Source organism: Haemaphysalis longicornis, unplaced genomic scaffold (genome assembly GCF_048455015.1).
Source record: "Haemaphysalis longicornis isolate Haplotype H1 unplaced genomic scaffold, Haemaphysalis longicornis Haplotype H1 scaffold_5, whole genome shotgun sequence".
NCBI classification, from domain to species: domain Eukaryota; kingdom Metazoa; phylum Arthropoda; class Arachnida; order Ixodida; family Ixodidae; genus Haemaphysalis; species Haemaphysalis longicornis.
The window spans coordinates 87616325-87630116 of NW_027526385.1; the positions used below are offsets into that span (position 1 = coordinate 87616325).

The following is a 13792-nucleotide window of genomic DNA, read 5'->3' on the forward strand; positions in this document are numbered from 1 at the left end:
ATGCAGCACGAGAGCGGGAACAGCCCCCCCGGATCGTCAGCTGCTGTGCCCGCTGCGTTTACAATCACCAGCCACCAACGCGATCCCCCGGGTTTTTCTGGCCGTCGAGGTGAGGATGTCGACGACTGGCTGGATAGCTATATTCGGGTCAGCAGCTTCAATCGGTGGGATGACGCATTTAAGCTTCGAATCGTCTCCTTCTCCCTACACGAGGCAGCCAAGACGTGGTTCCGTAACAACGAACACACGATCACCGACTGGACCAACTTTACTCAGGAGCTACGAAAAAAATTTCGGCACGCCGTCCATTCGCGCCGATGTAGCCAGACAAACGCTTGCCGCTCGCATTCAGCGGCCTGATGAGACATTCGCCTCCTACATTGAGGACGTCGTCGCTCTTTGTCGCCGTGTGGATGAAACCATGCCAGAGGCTGACAAGGTGCGTCATGTATTGAAGGGAATCGCTCCGTTTGCCTTTAACGCTCTGGCCGTGGAAAATCCTGCAAGCGTCAGTGATGTCCGCAAGACTTGTCAACGGCTGGACCAACTGCAGTCTATTCGCCTTCGCCAGGAGGCTTGCGCCTCTCATCAATACGGGGACTCGGATCTGCGCAGCCTCATTCGCGCGATCATCCGCGAAGAACTGCAGCAACAGGACTCGCCCTGCTCGTCGCGTGACCATTGTCACACTAACGCGCCGGAGCTTCGAGATATTGTCAGGGAGGAGCTAACATCCATGACGGGATATTCACCTGCACGTTCTCCTATTGCCACCGTCTGCTCTCAGGCCTACTCGCCCACGACCCCTCCCTCGGCCACCGTCTACGCGCCGTCCTACTCTGCGATTGCGGCCAAACCACCCTTGCAGGTTCAGCCACTGTCGCCGCAAGCCCATGTGACAGCGATTGCCGCAGCCCCTGCTTCCCCGCATTATTACACCACCGTGCGACCGGGCCGTCAACGGTTTCCTGGAGATGGCCCAGTGTGCTACTATTGTGGGATCAGGGGCCACATTTCTCGTTTTTGCCGTCGGCGTCAGCAAGACGAGCGAAGAGGCTACGCCCCGTTCGAACGTGACTATTCCCGGTTTCCCTACGGTTATCGGCGTACCGAACACGTTTCCCCTCCCCGCCGCCATTCGTCGCCTCCAGGGCCACTCGAGCCTTCCAGTCATCGTTCTGCACGCCGGCGCTCGCCTTCACCGTACCGTCGTTCTTTGTCCCCCCTCCGTCCTGCCACCCACGCTACTAACACCCACCAGGAAAACTAGCTCCTGCAGTTTTTGGAGGGAAAACTGCACTAGTGGGAAAATCGACAATTCCTCCAGACAAACCCTCGAACACTGTAAGAGCCGATGTAGAAGGTGTTATTGTTGATGCGCTAGTGGACACAGGAGCCAGTATTTCAGTGGTTGATGAAAAGTTATGTGTGGAACTGCGAAAAGTGAAAACTCCGTACACTGGGCCCTCTTTATGTAACGCGAACCAAGGTGTCATCGAACCTACTGGATATTGTACAGTGCGTGTTTTCATCGATGGAATTAGGCACCACATACAGTGCGCGGTACTGCCGCATTGCGCCCATCAGCTCATTTTGGGGTGGGACTTCCTCTCGTCGGCATCCGCTATTATATCCTGTGACCGCCAAGACATGGAACTGACGGAAACGGATGATTCCACTATTGATGACGCGCCGCAGCAGCGCCTAGTAGCCAGCGCGCAATACGTCCTTGATCCTGGCAGTGAGGAAATCATCTCGGTTAGTTCCAATCAGTTTTGTGATGGTGACGTTCTCATCACTCCCTCTCCTCGCTTCCTTCCCAAAGGGCTGGTGATCGCTCCGAGTCTCGTGCGCTTTTCAAAGGGAACTGCTGCTCTTATCGTAGTTAACACCAATCATGAGCCAATGGTCCTACCTCGGCGCACCACAATTGCTACTGTTGCTGCCTCTACTCCCGCCTGTATTTTCCCTCTCTGTGCGGTCTCATCTACTACTAAACTCAATTCCGACTCTCCTGATCCCGCTCTAACCGCCACAATGAGCTCTGACCTTTCCCCGGCTGAAACTGAGTCGTTACTGCAGCTTCTGAACAAACATAAATCTATATTCGACTCTAATTCTACCGTACTGGGTAAAACATCGGTGGCAGCGCATCGTATCGAAACCGACGGATCTCTCATTATTCACCGCCGTCCTTACCGTGTGTCTTCAGCAGAAAGGAAAGCTATCAGTGACAATGTCTCCGAAATGCTTCAGCGAAACATTATTCGGCCTTCAACTAGTCCCTGGTCTTCCCCGGTAGTGCTAGTGCAGAAAAAGGACGGATCGGTGCGATTTTGCGTCGATTATCGCGCATTGAACAAAATTACCCGAAAGGGCGTTTACCCGATGCCACGGATTGATGACGCCCTAGATTGCTTACAAGGCGCCGAATATTTCTCAAGCCTTGATCTGCGCTCGGGGTACTGGCAGATCCCCATGCATGAGGACGATAAAGAGAAGACCGCGTTCGCCACCCCCGACGGACTCTATGAATTTAACGTCCTGCCATTTGGGCTTTGCAATGCCCCTGCAACATTTGAACGAATGATCGACACTGTGCTCCGCGGTCTCAAGTGGAAAACGTGCTTTTGCTATCTCGACGACATCGTTATCTTTTCTTCAAGTTTCGCTGAGCACCTAAAGCGACTAGGTGAAGTTCTCACCTGTCTTTCCAATGCGGGGCTTCAGCTCAACACTAAGAAGTGCCGCTTCGCTAGTCGAAGCATTAAAGTTTTGGGACACGTAGTAAGCAAGGATGGTATTAGGCCTGATCCTGAAAAAATTGCTGCTGTAATCGACTTTCCACGCCCGTTACAACAAAAGAATCTGCGCAGCTTCTTAGGTCTGGCCTCGTACTTCCGTCGCTTCGTCCGGAATTTTTCTGCTATTGCTTCTCCCCTCAACAAGCTGATGCACTCCGGAACACCCTTTGAGTGGTCTGATGCATGTGAACAGGCCTTCCAAGAGTTGAAACAAGCACTTACTTCCGGTCCAGTACTCTGTCATTTTGACGAGTCCCGACCAGTTGTTCTGCATACTGACGCCAGTGGACATGGCATTGGTGCTGTGCTTTTGCAGGCTGATGACCAACACATGGAACGGGTTGTTTCTTACGCCAGCCGCTCTATCAGTCCTACTGAGAGGAATTACACAATTACCGAGCAGGAGTGCCTCGCTGTTGTTTGGGCGGTTCAGAAATTCCGCCCATATCTATACGGCCGTTCCTTTACAGTGGTGACAGACCACCATGCTCTCTGCTGGTTGCAGTCGCAGAAAAACCTAACTGGACGCCTCGGACGCTAGATTATTCGACTGCAAGAATATGACTTTACAGTCATTTACAAATCCGGAAAGAAGCACCTTGATGCAGATGCTCTCTCACGATGTCCGCTGCAGTCATCCGAAGCTCCAGATGCGACCACGTCGCGTGGCACGACACTTACCATCGCCCCTGTCAGCCACATAGCGCCTGACAACGTGTCTGACTTGGCAGCACTTCAACAATCCGATCCCTACTGCCGTGGAATAATTGACTACCTTACTGGAACCAAACGTCCTGTGAACAGCCGCTGCCGTCGTCAACTTCAACAATTTCGGCTTTTAGATGGAGTCCTTCACCATTCCAACCACCACCCCTCAGGCTACAGATGGGTTCCCGTTGCACCGCGCCCCCTCCGCCCTACGATACTGCAAGCCCTACATGATGATGCCACAGCTGGACATCTAGGCTTTCATAAGACGTATGATCGCGTCCGGAGACGCTTTTTTTGGCCTGGCCTTGCCACCTGTGTTGCCCGCTACATTGCGTCGTGCGGCTCATGCCAGCAGCGCAAATGCTCAACTTCCGCGCCTTCAGGACTCCTACAACCCCTTCCTTGCCCGTCGGTACCGTTCGACACCGTGGGAATTGACCTCTACGGTCCACTACCTCCAACGACTGCCGGATATCGCTGGGTCGTAACAGCCGTAGACCACCTCACAAGGTATGCGGAGACAGCTCCAGTTCGTTCTGGCTGTGCTACTGAGGTCGCCGATTTCTTTTTACGCTCGACCCTCTTGCGTCATGGCGCCCCTAGAGTACTCTTGAGCGATCGCGGCAGGACTTTTTTGTCCAACCTTCTCGAGGGAGTTCTTCGAGCCTCTCATACTGTCCACAAAACAACGTCCACGTAGCACCCGCAGACAAATGGGCTAACTGAGCGCTTCCACCGTACCTTGTCTGACATGATTTCCATGTACATTCGACCCGACCATTCAAATTGGGACACGATTCTCCCATATGTTACATTCGCATACAACAGCGCTGTTCAAAAGACCACTGGTTATTCGCCATTTTTCCTCGTTTTTGGCCGACACCCGTCTTTTATTCTGGATACCACCTTCTTTACTGCTCCCGTGTCTACAACAAGCACCTTATCCGAGCAGTTTGTCTCACGCCTTGCCCATTGCCGTCGCCTTGCTCGCCTGCACACAGAAGCCTGCCAAAACGACCGGAAACTTCGATATGACGCAACGCATCGTGCTGTCCAGTTCCGCCCTGGTGACAAGGTACTCCTTTGGACGCCAATTCGCAAGCCAGGATTATGTGAGAAATTCCTTCATCGATTTCTTGGTCCCTACACCATCCTGGAAGAAACCTCCCCCGTCAATTATCGCGTCGCGCCTTGTTCTCCTCCTTCGGAACGCCGCTACAGGGGCACAGAGATCGTGCATGTGTCCCGGCTGAAACCGTTCACGCCTCGCACTCCATAAACTGCTCCCAGGCGGTCGCTTCCGCGACGAGGGGGAAAGTGTGAGAATCAATATGTCCGTTGCGCTATTGCCCACTTCAAGGAGACATGGATAAGGGCCCTTGTACTGTCGTGGCCAATTCATCGTATGCTTCGTCTGCTTCCCAGGACAATTATCATCATCATGCCGTACCTCACCTATTCTTCATACCCATCCTCATCATCATTCCTGGGGCTGGAGTTCTGGGTTGCCGCTCAGAATAAACGCGCTGTTTCCACTGCCTCTGCGACGTGTCTTCTGGGTGACGGCTGCCCTTGACGTCTCCCTCAATATAAAGTAATGAGGAATAAGCATACCAAAAACGTCCTCTTCAGCTTATGAAACGGAACGCTAAAAGTAGTAAGGGAATGTATCTACATCACACAGATAGTTAGTGCTGACTCCAACATCGAGGGAGGAATCCCTCGAAGAATAGGTATGATTGGGGATCGCTCAGAACGCACTCCTAAATGATGAAAAGTAAGCCACCTGCGTCACTCAAAAGAGAAATGTCCAACCAGTGCATACTGCCGGTTATGACATACGCAGCTGAAAATTGGCGCCAGAAAGCAATCTTAGACCGGCTCAATGGGCCACGGAACGTATAGTGTTAGGCATAACATTCAGGGACCGTAAATTAGTTACCTGGATGAGAGAACAAAGTACAGTGCAAAATATAGTGAAAAAAAAATGCTGCGTATCTGCTCCTTTCGTTGCAAATGTGGACAAAAGACGTTGGTCGACTGGCGCCCCTGCCAAATAAATGCCTCCCTTTTCTTTCCCGCTCCCCTCTCATTCTGTTCCTCTCCCTTGTCCTTCCTCCATAGATAACACGCTAGAGGTTTGCACAATTTTATTTAAATTTACGATGTTCCACTGCTCCAGTCGGGTGCCTATGCCGGCGCGAACTGACAACCAGTTGACAATTAGCGTAATAGAGTGGATACCAGAAGGTGGGTCTAGAAGAAGGAAAGGCCAGTAACTCGGTGGAGGGATGAAATAAAGAAATTCGGGGGTAAACTGTGGACTCGCGCAGCGCAGGTCAGTAGTGGTTGGAGGTCATTGGGAGAGGCCTTCACCCTGCAGTGGGCCTATGTAGGTTGTTGGTGGTGATGATGATGATAGTGGTGGTGGTGGTGGTGGTGGTGGTGGTGGTGGTGCTAGCAATCGTGAGTCATATACATCGAAGAGGTCGTCTTCTTCTTGGCTGCGAGTGGTGGATGCAAAGTCATCCTCGGCATTGTATACTTCAGCCAGCTCTTCGTTATTGACTCGAGGCAGCGGTGGCTGGATTAGCAGGTCGTCTCGGGAAGGATTGGCACACCAATAGCCTTGTGTACAATTATCCATGATGGCTTCTAGAAGATGTGGCGGCCGGGGTGACATATTCCAAGCAGGGTGTTTTTTCATCTTTAGCATTGGCGCTGAAGTTTGCTTTACTTGCCCGGTAACGCTTGATGACAGCGCTGGATATATTTTTTCGTTTCTTTTTTTTTTCTTAGGACACCGCGCGAGCCGGATACTGGTGTTCGCTGCGAGGCACGCACTCATGAGCGCTGGGCATTTTCTCGCTCGCTGTGCTTTTTGACAGATTGTTTATTTTTTTGCGAAAGCCAGTGCGCATGCTAGGACGCTCGGCGGTCGACGCGGGGCACGCGCTCAGCAGCGGTCGCATTTTCTTGGTATTTTTTTTCAGCAAAACCGAACTGACGGCTTGTAAAAGAGCTCCGCTGTTGAAAAACAGCCCTGAAAGGAACATTGAGTTTAAAGCTTTCCATTTCAAAATGAAAAAAGCAATCTAAGAAAATGTATTACAAGACGTATTAACTCAACATCAACAGGCTAGATAGTTACAGAAGACCATAATCTCAGCATTGTTCTTGCGTTATATGCCGCTCATTTTTTGTCTGGGTGTGTTATTTTGGATTGAAATTATTTATGGGTTATGGTTGTTGAGTATTGCGTAATTGCCATTTTAATTTGGTATTGAATTTTCAACTGCTTTGTACTTTTTTAGCTCGGTTTTACTTGTTGTGGGAGTTTTTATACAGGCGGTAAAAAGTTGTTCTCCCACCCTTCGGCATCTGACTAGCGTTTACGGAGACTCCATTTGTTTCTGAACCATGTGACCTGATACAGGGTAGCCTTTTGTCGGCCGCATGGTGGGTATTTTGTATTCTCAGGGTCGATTGCAGGGTATATCGTGTGCAGAAGGCTGAACCGTGGGTACGTGTTCGTCTGGGGCGCCATTCTACTACTGTCTGTTGTTTGGGGAGGTTTTTCTGCGCCGGAGCAGTAAAGCGGTGACTAGAACGCCGGCAATGCAGAACATCGTGGTAGGTCAGCGAGACTGGCGCTGGAACTGTGGACTGGTCACCACCAAGTGGCGGGGCCCATGTTGTTTTAGCTCGGGCTGATGCATGCGCTTGTTCGTTTTATTCGAACGAGCAGTAACCTATAGGAGCCGATTTTTTAGGTTGTAGGGAGTAGTGTGGGATAGAGTGGAGTTACTACTGTATGGGCGATTTTGGATATTCGGCCTTTTCTGAAGCTGGGGCAAGCCGCTTGCGAGTCGGATACTATTGTTAAGTGCTTGGCTTTCGGGGGTTGATGTGAAGGCTAGCGTTACTGTGGTAACCCCTGCTTCAGGAGAGCTCTGTATGTTCCCTGTCGCGGTTCTTCGTTTTCTGATGTCCTCGCAAATAATGCTCATTGACCACAGTTGGTATCCCTAGCTAGCTGGCTGTGTTGGTTTACCGGTAGATCTTCTATTTCTGAAATCTGATTTAGGGAGCACGACCGGTGATTCTCGTCACCCATGGCCGCATTCCGGTTGCGTATTTCTGGCTATGGATGTTGCGCAAATTTAGTAGTGGTAGGCGCTTGGTGCTGACATGGTGTGGTTATGGCCTATCGTTTAGGCCAACGTCTGGGACATCTAAAGTCTTTCTCGTTGGCTTAGGAGGTGTGCTGCAACGTGTTTTTTATCATGCTTTGAATGCCCAGGGCATGAAGCTTTCGCGTCGAGACAGTGGATGAAATATTGAGAGCATTCTCGTAGGCTTGTTGGACAATGAATTCTAGTTGTTCTCCTTGTTGACCGTTGATAGTGAAGTGGATTACGGCGTAGGTTACGCCACTGATGACTACAGCGTTTACGAGACAAGTGGTGTCTTCTTCCAGGCCATTGATGTCTGCGATTGCTGCCATCATGCGGATGATCTGGTCCGGATGTGCTTGAGTTGAAGTACGGGTGATGCGCTGCCGTCTTGCCGAAGATTGTGTCCAAGAATTCTGATATTTGGTACTCGTTGAATGTCTTGATTGTCCAATGTGAGGATAGTTTGAAGCTTGTAGTACAAAATTATGAAGTTTTTTATTTGACCACAACTCAATGGGCTCGCATACAAAGAAATTACAAACATAACGGTAACAAGGCAATGTGTCGTGGAAAATGGGGAGAAATCTGCGCAGATGCAGCTTGACTAAGCATGACCAAGATTTTTCGATATTTATACTAGGATTTATCCTAGGATTAAGATTTTTTGATATTTCGATATTCGATATTTATCGTATTTCAATGATTGATTTCTGACATTAGCGGTGCGCATTCAAGCCGTCTTCTGCACGCGTACTGTTCGACCATGTCGACCACGCGCTGCACGGTTTCCTGTATCGAAAAAAAAAGAGCGACTCCCCCTCAAAGCAGAAAAAAAGGCGAACTGGTGGATATGATAAAGTTATCCAATTTTAGTTCTTCGAAGTGTTTTGCAAACAAGATCTGTCTCGATTACACTTCTGGTTCTTCCCCATTTTCACATTATATTCATTTCAGTGCTTCCAGCAGGTAACGTTGGCCGGGATCCAATTGCTTATAGGCCAGGAGCAGAGTAAGTGTACACCGAACGGCAGCAAAGCCCTCAACTTTTATGTAGTCTTGGTGGGTGTGTGATTGCGTTTGCGAATGTTCGGGCACGGGAAATACATTATCCATGCGCTAGTCGCCCATCTTAATTCGATTACCTGACTCACACGAAACGTTTCAGCATTGATGGGATGGAACGATTCGGGCGACTTGCTAAACTTGTTAGCGCGGCCCGCGCGATCATTAACGCACTTATAATTAATTGGGCTGGCGTAAAAAAGAACAGTGCGCGGGACATCTTTTAATTGTGTTATTATGCCCATTTCACCCTCGCAACCACGATACATAAGCCTGAAGGACAGGAGATACAACCACTGCAGCACCGTAATCGAATCTAGATTTTCCGCTTCTATACTGTTTTTCTCTGGTTGGGAAGCAAAAAGAGGTAAAACATATCCACCCGCGATCCGTAGTGATCATAAATGCTTCAACGTTTGCACTTACAGTACAATATTATCGTAACAACATTAACGTAAACTGATTTCATGGTTTGGAAAAAGATCATCCGGCACATGTCGCAGACATTTGTCTAATGCAACTAGTTCTCGGTGATCCCCACTAGGCATCGTTACCACGAGAACTGTTTCAATGCTGTTATCTGGCGTCGTTGAAAAGGGTGATTTAGTCAGAACTTGATTTACTTCTCTAACAGGGCGTTCTCTGATAATTTAGGGGTGAATGTGAGCATGTTTATACCTGTGTTTGTTGTATTCAATCTCTCTTCCACCACGATGACAATTTTTTGAATTACCATGTAAACTAATGCTTTTGCATCGTTTACAATATACCTCGTAACAATATAACAATGCATTGTCTCGTAACAATGTCTCTTAATATCTCGTAATATCTCGTAATATCTCGTAACAATGCCTTGTCTCGTGACAATATATCTCTGTATAGTTTCGCGTTACGTGGCTTGATCTCGCCTCTCCCCACCAGTAGCACCACCGCAACAATGTTTGTATACCTTCGGCATCCATAGGATTTTCTATTTCCCAGCTACGAACTGCCTCGAGCGTATCGATCATAATCCCGATCTCAGCTTCGCTTCAACCCTTAGAGAAAGAGGCTCTTCAAATTCGCAGATGAAGAAAAGTGAACGAACTTCAACAAAAATGTTTAGGAGCATTTGGTTGCGCGCGACCATTGCCACGCCCACGATCTGCGCTGAAAAATAAATTCCCTTCGAAGAAAGTAAGAACAAATATTTATTTTATTTTCACAGTACCGAAATGTTTATTCTTCAAACACTATGTAATTAACTATCAGTTAGTTGATGTTATTTAGATGAGTTAGTTGGCCAGGTGTGTGGCAGCAGTCGTTACAGTAGGATTTGTATACATCTTCGTACGTGGTGCAAAACTCTCACAAGTTCATTGCACTGTGGCGGCTCTTGATTGTAGAGAAGAGACGCTCTGCCTGACGAGGAATTTGCATTGAGAAAGAGCAAAGAAAGAAAAAGAGCAATAAGCTATTCCCTAACGTTATTGCTTACTGGCGGAATTAAACCTGAGAGAGAAAGGATTGTGGAAAGAACGAAAATTGTGTACCCTAGCGAGGAAACAGATCTCTGCGCCTATAGGGGGAAGGAAGCATAAGTAGGTAATAAAATGAAAGGTTAAGGGACACTGGCATAAACTGGAAATGCCTTAAACAAACAGGACGAAAAGTCTACCGGGATCAAAACCGTCGCGCACATTTCGCAAAGCACGTTTCAGGCGTTGCGCTGTTTCGCGAGGCTAACTGGAAGCGACGAGTCATCCAGTGAAGTGCCCGGCGATGTGAGACACTTCGAAGTTGCTGAACCGGGACATCCTCTTGCTGGCAGATACTGGCGAGAGGGCGGTGAAGCTGTGTAGCCCCATGAAGTACAGTGCTCCCCACGAGAGATCCGTATGCAGAATCGTCAGACACGTGAACGACAGAGAGCCCTCAGAAGCAGTGCCGAAACCGGGAGCTCGAGAGAAACACGTCCGTACAAGACGGCCGCCAAGCCTGAAATGGGGAAACGCCGGCGAGCTTGGAAGCCCGAGCGTGGAGAGAAGGTTGCCTTTCTCTTCCCCAGCGGGGATCGAAGAGGGAAGGAGGGGCGCACAGGGGAGGGAAGAAAGAGGGCGAACGGGGTCTCTGGGAAGGGAGCGTGCAGTTGGTGCGAAGAAACGCGGTGCCGCGTCAGTCGAGCGCCAACTTCTCGCCGGGTGAGCACGCTGAAAGCTCTGGAGTTGCTCCTGCCATGTGTCAACGTTGCGTCACGACGCTGCCTCATCGCGACGCTCACCGCCGAGCCGGCCAAACGACGCTATCGTCATCGGCGTGTTCTAGCTGTGGTTCGGCGCTAACTGGCATTGGCGATCTTTTGTGACACTTTCTCTTTTGGCGGCTTTCAACGCGGAATACTTGCGTCCAGTAACGCTGAATCCAGCGGAGAAGTGTGGAAGAGACATCGTGAAGGAGAGGACGCCCAACAAGGGAAGAAAGTGTCTTTTTTCTTTTAGGAAGCGGCTAGCGGGTGTAGCGACGAAGCTACAAGCGTTCGCCGATCGCATGCGATCTTTCTGGATTTTCTGGCGGAGGAGGCATAAAGTTGGAGAGAGGCTCTGCGAGGAAGACGCGCACGAACTGTGCGAGAACGGTGAGTGAGACGACACTGGAGACTTCTTGTTTATTGCAGCCCGAACTTGCAGGTCTGTCATTGCTGAGTCCATGGCGTACGGTATTCACGTCTATTTAGTTGATGAACCGCTATTTTGAGTGTGCCAAAGCGGTGACGTGAATGAACACGAACTATAAAAGGAAGATTGGGTAAGGCTTAAAAAAACAGGAAATAGATTTACCACGTTGCATTCAGTTAGCAAGCACTGTCCATTACAATCAAGCATTACTATTCCTTGATAGTTTCACCTAACGCTGATATTCGGATTGCGGCCTCCCCTGACTTGTTTTTGTGTAGTTGTAATAAAAATATAAGCGAAGCCAGAGTTTATTATACAGGCAACTCAGTAATTTCGAGTTGTCACTTCAAATACACATATATTCGCTTCGCTTTAGTGCAGTGCGTTGTAAATAGAGAAACGAAATAGAGATCTCCTAGTCTAATGAATTGCTTCATACCGACAGAGTAGCATATATCCGCAGTAGTGCATTGAAGATTCGCAATGGTATATTAGAGATCGCTTTAAAGGAACTATTTTTATAGACGGGCCCCTGGATACCGTTGACACGACTTTCTCAGTTATCAACCTTCTTTAGTAAGCAATTGATAATAAAGTTTACATAACTATAAAAATCTGCTCCCGTGCTGAATTGTGTACTGCGTGCGGACATTTAAGCGTAACAGACTTACATACCGGCATAGTACCACATACCCTATTCGCCGATGCTTTTCAAGCATGAATTCATGGTGCCAGTATATTTAAGGTTGGAGCAGCAAAATTTCCTCGCAATTTCTGTCATGTTTTTTGGGTGTTTTGAACTTCTTCTCACAGAGAGCACCCATACTATCATGGGAATGTGATAACGACGCTAAAATCGGTTGGTCAACAGAATGATTTACCTGCACGTATGCTGCACAGTTTAGAATATTCCCGACTGCAATAATGGTTCGAAATACTGAGACGACGCAGACACCTTGTTGAAAAGATTTGAAATTGGTATCTGGCCATGTAAAACGCATTATTGTGGCTGTTTCGAATGAAATTGTCCCACCTCAACTTCCTATAACACCGCCCCGAAAGGATTACCGGTGCACTCAAGGGTTTGTCATAGATTGAATACCCGGCAACCTCCAATAGGCAATTATAAGAAATATTGGTAATAAATAAGAAATATCGGTAATAAGTAAGAAATAACATTACATGCATCACGTCTCCTGATCTACAACTACGATAATTATTATATCTTTCATTATTATAAATCAGAAGCCTCTCCATCTAACGAGAGACAGTGGTTGAAATGTGAAGCTTTCTTACCTTCAAAAATAAAATATCATAGTGCGAAGTGCCAAAGCCACTGCAATCAGAGTCAAAGGGTCAACAATCAGAGTGCTCACTACCTCAAAGTCAAAGACCAAGAACCTGGTGTTGCTTTTTGGAACAATAGCATTTCCACAATAAGCACGTATTTTTGACGAAACGCCGGCATCAAGATAACGTCTCTACCATGTCATAACAGAGAGAGAAATAAAAGAAACGGGAATAACGTTTTTGCACCAGAACAGTATTGAGTTTTTCCTTGTTACTACCCACCCTTTAATAAATTCAGTCACTTGCCCTTCTTCGAGCGATTGAGGGAAACCCGCAAGCCTTCGCTCAATTTGAGATGAATGCATGCCGAATTGTCTCCCCAATTTTATTTTTTGTCTACGTGATTTCGTTGTGCTTCCTGCACCGACGGAACTTCTCGACTTTGTACGCCTAACTTCATTTTGCCTGGAAAATCGACGAGTACGCAGCCCTGGTTTGCAAAATGCCATTCCTGCATGCACTTCAACCAAAGGAGATGCCTGGAGTTCGCGTACCGATATTTGCGGATGCGCTCAATTTTTCACTTCGCGCCTCGTCCTTCCCAAACATCGCCATGAAATGGTATTGCCGTCATCTTTTATTCCTTGGAGCACATTTCACAGAAGGCGGCCGCGCGCGGCTGTAAACAAGAAAAAAAAGAGGAATTCAAACAAAGGCCCGAACACGCGTTTGAAATAGTGCGCTGGAAACGCTGTTCCCGAAAAAAAAGAGACCGATAGTACAAAATTCCCCAGTTACGTATAAACTTGCACGTGGAATCCCGGAGTGCGGGGTATGCAGTTCAGAAAACGTTTCGCGGTCTCCTCATTTCGATTTTTGTCCGGAACTTCTCGCTTGTTGCATGCATCTCATATATTAACGTGTTTTCGGCGTATTTGCTTTCCAAGTTCAGAGTACGACAGCCCGTGAAATCTGTCAGGAAAGATGAGATATTTCAGGAATTTTCGAGTGAGTACTATAGAAGAAGAGCAAGCATTCTTCTATGCCGCTATTCTTTGCGCATATACCAGGACGTGCTTAAGACGAATGGTGT

At 48.3% G+C, this 13792-nt stretch overlaps 1 protein-coding gene across 1 annotated transcript in view; it reads left to right on the plus strand.

Moving 5' to 3' along the window:
• The first annotated feature begins 10901 nt into the window (after positions 1 to 10901).
• The window catches only part of LOC144139321 (uncharacterized), an 87123-nt gene continuing 84232 nt past the window's right edge, over positions 10902 to 13792 (plus strand). The window contains exon 1 of the mRNA XM_077671705.1: positions 10902 to 11369. Within this exon, the coding sequence (XP_077527831.1) occupies positions 11282 to 11369 (88 nt within the window). The 5' untranslated portion in view covers positions 10902 to 11281. The remainder of the gene's footprint in view (positions 11370 to 13792) is intronic.